Source organism: Rhincodon typus, chromosome 6 (assembly GCF_021869965.1).
Source record: "Rhincodon typus isolate 14 chromosome 6, sRhiTyp1.1, whole genome shotgun sequence".
Lineage (NCBI taxonomy): Eukaryota > Metazoa > Chordata > Chondrichthyes > Orectolobiformes > Rhincodontidae > Rhincodon > Rhincodon typus.
The window spans coordinates 91,999,758-92,006,964 of record NC_063337.1 but is presented as its reverse complement, the minus strand read 5'-3'; the positions used below and the strand labels follow the sequence as shown (position 1 = coordinate 92,006,964).

The 7,207-nt window shown below is 36.9% G+C and overlaps 1 protein-coding gene across 1 annotated transcript in view; it reads left to right on the top strand.

Moving 5' to 3' along the window:
* The window catches only part of LOC109922217 (transmembrane 9 superfamily member 2-like), a 42,378-nt gene extending 35,501 nt beyond the window's left edge, over positions 1–6,877 (top strand). Inside the window, exons 9-11 of the mRNA XM_020522236.2 lie at positions 4,281–4,389; positions 6,220–6,352; positions 6,650–6,877. Coding sequence (XP_020377825.2) covers positions 4,281–4,389; positions 6,220–6,352; positions 6,650–6,777 — 370 coding nt within the window. The 3' untranslated portion in view covers positions 6,778–6,877. The remainder of the gene's footprint in view (positions 1–4,280; positions 4,390–6,219; positions 6,353–6,649) is intronic.
* The last annotated feature ends 330 nt before the right edge of the window (positions 6,878–7,207 follow it).

Here is a 7,207-nt window from a genome sequence, read left to right as displayed (position 1 = left end):
AAGGAAAATCGGAAGTGAGGTAATCCAGCTCAATGGACTCCAGAGTTGTAATAACAGGTGGGAAAACACAATGACTCTTCTTCGGAGATGTTACCCAGCAGGGTAATGAAACGTCTGCGGAACAACAAACCAGCTCGCCAAGCCAACCAACCACAACATTGGGGAATACGTTATAAACATTGTAATTGCAGAGCATTTCAAAATATATACTATTATCAACGAGCTAAGTATGACCTTCATGAAGGGGAAATCTTGCATGACAGATTTATTAGAATTCTTTGAAGAGGTAACAAGCAGAATAGACAAAGGGGAACCAGTAGATGTAATGTATTTGTATTTCCAAAGGATGTTCAATTAAGTAGCACACATAAGGCTACTTTGTAATTTGAGAGCCCATAGTGTTGTGATTAGAATATTAGCATGGATAGAGAATTCATTAACTAAAAGAAGACCAAGCGTATGATAAGTGGAGCATTTTCAGGTGGCAACCTGTGACTACTTGAGTGCCACAGGGACCAGCGCTGGGCCATAATTATCTATAATATATATCAAGGACTTCGATGAGGGCAGTGAATGTATTGTTGCCAAGTTTGCAGATGGTACTAAACAGTTGCGAAGGCAAATTTTGAGAATGACACAAAGTCTGCAGAGTAAGTGCATTGAAAAAAACATTGTAGATGGAATATAATGTAAAATATGAAGTTATGCACTTTGGCAAGAAGATCAAAGGAGTTGATTTTTAATTAATGAAGAAAGGCTGCAAAACCCGCAGCAGAGAGGGTTTTGGGGGTCCTTGTGCAAAAATCACAGAAAGCTAGTGCATAAGTTAAGGTAATATAGAAGGCAAATGGAACATTAGCCTTTATTTCAAAGGGAATAGACTATAAAAGTAGGCGGATTTTGCTAAAACTACACAAAGCACAAATCAGACCAGAGCTGGAATATCGTGAACAGTTTTGGATTCCTTATCTAAGGAAAGATATATCATCTTTGGAGGCAATCCAAAGAGGTTCAGAAAGGTTCCAAGCTTCAAAGGGTTCATGAGATTTACCAGGATATTGTTGGGAATGGAGGGTTTGAGTTAGAAAGAGAGGCTGGATAGGATGGGACTTCTTTCACTGGAATGTGGAAGGTTGAGAAGTGACCTTATAGGGATCTGTGAAATCATGAGGGGTATAGATAAGGTGAATGGCAGGTGTCTTTTCCCTAGGATGGGGAATTTCAAGACTAGGGAGCATATTTTTAAGATGAGAGGAGAAAGATTTAAAAAGACACGAGGGGCAATTTTTTTACACTGTGTGGTTCATGTGTGGAATGAACTTCCTGAGGAAGTAGTGGATGTGGGTACAGTTACAACATTTAAAAAGGCATTTGGGTAAGTATATGAATAAAACATGTTTGGAGGGATATAGGCCAAGCGCAGGCAGGTGGGACTAGTTGGACCAAAAGGTCTATTTCTGTGCTGTATGACTGTATGGCTCCAAGTTTCACCAGGTTGATCCTGTGTATGGAAGGCCTGTGCTTATTGGAGTTTAGAAGGATAAGGGATAACTTATTTGAAATATACACGGTTCTTAGAGGGTTTGATGAGGTAATTGCTGAGAGGTCATTTGCCATTGTATGAGAACCTAGGAGTAGAGGCATAATGTTGGAATTGCCCATTTAGGACAGAGATGAAAAAGAATTTCTTAGGGTTGTATATCTACGGAATTCTTTTATCACAGAGAATATTGAGGCTGGGTTGTTAAACAAGGATCGAACACTGAGGTAGAGAGGATTTTAATCAGTAAGGGAATCGAGGGTTATGGGGGAAAAGGCCTAGTAATGATCTCATTGTATGGTGGTATGCTAAATTACTTACTTCCCCTATGTTTCGTAGTCTAATGACTTTTTTTCATGAATGAGCTGAGATTGGAAGTTTGATTGAATAGGTAATCAATTGTAAATTTCCTTGTGACAGGGCCTTATTTAATGATCCAGAACATCATAACCCCTCACAAATGCCCTTCTGGAATTTACCCCCACTCTTCAGCTAAAAATTATTTTACTGTATAATTTGCTAAGTGTGTGAGGTGATAATGGGGCACCTGGAACCTTGGTGAATCATGCGAATATCAACCCGTCTCCCTGACCAATGAGATTTAAGGATTGAGAAAGAATTAAAGGGACAATGGAAAAGGATATTGGGTAAATGAGAACCAAGTCAGGCACATGGAGTGGAATTGAAAAATTAAATTGAGCGACATTAAAAAAAGAAATTGGCATCTTTAAAACCTATAACACAATTAACCTCTTCAAGGGAAGACTTCATGGTTTGACTTATTTCCTTTCTGGGCATGGAAGATTGAGATTCAGTAACTATTTTCACATAGTTGTGAAGATACTTTGCAGAATGTTAAATCTGAAAATTATCAGTGATTTTAATGAGCAGTAAATATGGAAACGCAGCTCATTATTAAAGTAATTAAAGGAAATCTAAGAGTAGGATGCCAACCGTGTGAAGTAGCGTAAATCAACCAACAAATTCTGGAGATTCACAATTCCTGATGTATCTCTTTGTCCCTTGAACCTGCCAGCCAATTTAAAGTGAATAAAGTCCTCAGCAAACCAATGGCTGTTCTCTCATGAGAGAGAGGCAACTGGCGATGTGTTTAACCTGAAGTTTACCATGCCACAGGTGAGAACGAGATTGAGAAAACAGGGCTTCAGGTGACTTCAGCTAAAATGGCAATTGAATCAGCACTGTCGGCACCACTCTGCATTGCAAACTAGCCATCAAACCAACTGAGCTAATCTACTCCAATTTGTTTATGAAGAACATTGGTCAGTTAACCATATTATTTTTACAGCTCAGTACTTTTACTTGACAACTGTCAATGTACGTTTCGAAGTGAGAATTAACAAATCATTTTAAGGATTGGTTAAGTTGGTTTTGAGAGTTTTTTCCTGTTCTCTTGTTGACTTTATAATGACCACAAATTAATAATTTATAATAGCTAGCCGTACATTGCAGAGATTCACACTGAGCATTTGGTTGTCAGCATTAACTGACTCAGTGAATTAGATTATAAACTCATGCTACCAAGTAATAGGGAAATTAGACAATTTCCCCACATTCCAGCAGTCAGAATTACAGAATTCTTACTGAGCAATCAGCACATTGTGTGTGCAATGGCTCTCCAGGTAAGCTACTCTGTTAGTGCCATTTTCTCACCTTGCAGTTCCCTTTTAAATGTTTCAATTCAGCCTGCCTGCACCACACTCTCAGGCACTGTATTCCAGACCTTAATTACGCACTACACAATAAAATATTTTGCCATTTATTTTAAATCTGCCCACTCTTGTGCTCAATATTATCGTAAGTGGAAGTTTTCTCAATCTGCTCTATACAGAGCCCTCATGATTTTGAGGTCTTCTGTCAAATCTGTTCCCGGCCATTTTTTTGCTGCAGGGAAAACAGATCCATCTATAAGTCATACCGCTCTGCCATGCATGATTTTGAAGTTGGCCACCCTTGTAAAGTAGTTTACATCTTCGGGAAAATGGAGAGAAAAACTAAGATGGGTTGTTTAGCTAATTTCAGTACAAAACAACCCTGGAAACAGATCATGTTTCTTTCCAGTCTGCCAAGGAGTGATGTGGATAGCATGAGTAGTTCTGTGTAAAGCTAACTGGCGTGACATTAAGACCTCAGTAAAACAGATTGTGATCATGGTTACTCTGCACTGTGTGCTACTGATACTTTTTGGCTGTTGGCCTTTTCATTCAAAGGGCAATTTGGAGCTGTGTGTATTTCAAAGATTTTCAAAGATGTTTTTCAGCATTCCATAAAGGTCATTTTATTAAGGAGAATTTCTAAGGAGATTAATGTAGAATGCTAGTTAGTGAATGAGCTAATTCTGACAATATAGCAAAGAAGAAAAATGATCTTAAAACATTTCGTTCATACATTTAATTTAATGAAGGATTTTAATATCAATAACTTGGATTTCTGGCTTCGCCACTGCATCATTTATTTTTGTATCCAATTCAGTTTTTTAGATGAGTTCCTTGCCACTGTATATTCTAAATTTTCTAATGCTTAAAAAGTTGCAAAACCTTTTAGGTTTGCAACAGTAGTGTGATATCCCACTTAACTTACTTTTCACTGTTAATGAGACTAGTCATTTTATAAAAAGTCATACCTAAATATTTTAAGTAAAAGCAGCTGTGTTTAATTAAAAAAAAAGTTTGACACCCTAAAGCTGAAGAAATTTCCTGTGTTTTTTTTTGTTTTGCAGCATTATGAATTCCTTGATAATTGTCCTATTCCTTTCTGGTATGGTTGCTATGATAATGCTTCGAACCTTGCATAAGGACATAGCAAGATACAATCAAATGGATTCAGCTGTGAGTGTTGTTTCTATGAGAAAATTGCTTGTTGGTTACACCACACCCTGACATACTTTGTGCAGTATGGACTCCACAACTTAGGAAAGATATTTTGGCTTTGGAGGAAATTGAACATCTATTTCCAGAAATTGTACCTGAGCTCAGAGGATAAAATTACAAGATATTACATATCTTCAGGTTTAATTCCAGAAGGTTAAGAGTTGATTTGACCTGAGTTTTCAAGGAATTGAGGGGAATTTATCAGGTGCATAGAGCAAAACTATTTCCACTAAGGAGACTAGGACTGAAGGACATAGTCTAAAACTTAGCTTTCAGAGTTTTCAGGAGTAAAATTAGGAAACATTATCACCTGTAAAGCAATTTGGAATTCAAATAACAATTGATGATGTTTTACTTTTAAAACTGGGTTCAAGAGATTTTTGTTATCCAAACGTATTGAAAATATGGGTAAAAATGGGTATATGGTGTTAGGTCACAGATCAGCCACATTCTCTTTGATTGGGGAAACAGACTTGAGAAATTAAATAGCCTTCTGTTCCTATATTTGCAGCACAAGGGGAATGAGACTCAATGTCATAAAGTATGGATGGGATGATTACCAGATGGTTTTCTTAAAGCATTTATCATATTTAGTTTTAAATAAATCAAATTGATCCAATTAACATTTTACAGGTTAGTTTTATGTTTTTTGTTAACATTTTGAGAAACATGCACAAGACCTGACTCAATTTATTTTGAATATTCATTTCAAAGTTCTGCATTTTGGTGCAGCTCCAGTGTTTAAACCAAAACTCTTATGAGTGGTGCAAATTCTTAAAGCCAATGAATTTACATTTTTGCTGAGTTTCAAGATCTTTGGGTTCTATCCAAAGAGGAAGAAGAACTCCTGGTTTCCTAGCTACAATTCAACACAACAGGATCATGCCAGCCAGCTCCTCTTCAACACGATCAAAGGGCAATAAGCATATTGCCTACCACCACCTATAAGTTCTCCACCCTCTAACTCTATCCCTTAAACAGTGCCATGGGACTTCCTTTAAAGGAATTGCGGTGATTCAAGAAGGAAGTTCTCCGGTATCTTCTCAAGGGCAAATGGGGGTTGAGTGATAAATGTCGATCTTGTGAGCAGTGCCTGTGTTCCTTGAATAAAAATAATTTTAAGTGTGTTAGGGTGGAAACGTGAAGATTTCCACAAACTTTGGATCACAGATTGTTTCTTCATTTCCTTCCTAAATGGAGAAGTTCTAATTTTGAGATTATTCTTCAGTTTAGTGGTTTCCTTGCCACTGAACTGAGTTTTCACGTATCTGGCCGGTTGAATCTCATTGAAGTATTTAAAAACAATAATGAGATCATCCCTCAATCTCAAAGTCAAAGGAAGTTCATGCAATCTGCCATTAAAATGTATCATTTTACACCCTTTTCTTTCTCTCTTCCCTTCTCCCTCCTGCTCTCACTTGCTGAGCCACTCTTTCACCAGTAATTACATATTATTAGTCAAGGTAATCCCCATCAGATCAGAATTCTTGCATCTTGATATTGGTTGGAGTTTTAGAAATCACACGCCTCTTCCTTCTGGCTGACTGTCAAGTTGCCATGAGAAACTTTCTTCAGCCATGGGTCTCTGTATAGATGCTGCTGTTCTTCAAATGAATCACCTGGTACAAATTAACATTCTTTTTCCTTCTCTGTAAAGTATTATTAATGTTTTGTTTTTCAGCTTAAATGTGATATTTCACAGGTATTTATACATCAAATTATTTTTAATTAGGCGATTATATTATATGAGTGATAATATATTCCAAAATCTTGTTTAATTTCTTCTAGGAAGAAGCCCAGGAAGAATTTGGATGGAAATTGGTACATGGTGATGTCTTTAGACCGCCTCGGAAAGGAATGATATTATCCGTTTTCCTGGGTTCTGGCACTCAAATCTTTATCATGATGTTTGTTACTCTATGTGGGTATACAGTCACTTTTTGAACTTAAAGTACCAATCAAATTACCATCAGTATGCAATCAGATAATTGAAAAGATTATAATTTAAGATAAGTCGAGTTTCATGTTGGTGGATTTTCATTATGCATCAATTTATCTTTGAATGTCTCAAATCAAATGTAAAATTTGTGAATCACTATAAACTATGAATATTTTAATTTTTATTCCTGTTTACATTTTCCCAAATGATAAACATTTAGGTGTGTTTTACTCCTATCACAAGAATATTCCTTATGATTTTTGTTGTTTAATTCCTCAGTTTTTGCATGCCTGGGATTTTTGTCACCTGCAAACAGAGGTTCTTTGATGACTTGTGCGGTTGTCTTGTGGGTGCTGCTTGGGACCCCAGCAGGCTATGTAGCTGCCAGATATTACAAATGTAAGTAAGAGAGATTTAAACTGACAGGATTTCTATTCATTAGTTTCAATTATCATCACCCTTTAGCAACTGAGCAACTTAATTATGCTTGGAGTAGCCTTTTAAGATCTAATTAAGTCACTACAACCTGCATCTTTGGTGAATATTGAAAAATATGCAGTAGAATATAATTATTCAGGGCAAAGGTGCTTAGTTGTGTTTTTTTTTAAGCTGACATCCAGTGTATTTATTTTCTGTTTTTGGTTGCTGTATTGCCTTGTACGTGCAAAATATTGCTCCCAGGTTATTGCCGGTGCTAGTGTTTGCAAGTATGAAGGAGCAACCTGTTTGATTTCTCCTGCTTCTGCTCGCATATTTCTCTTCCTTTCTATGAGTTGAACTCTACTTGGTGCCTCTTTGAGACAGCACATTTGAGATCAGAAACTCTGTATGTCCAGC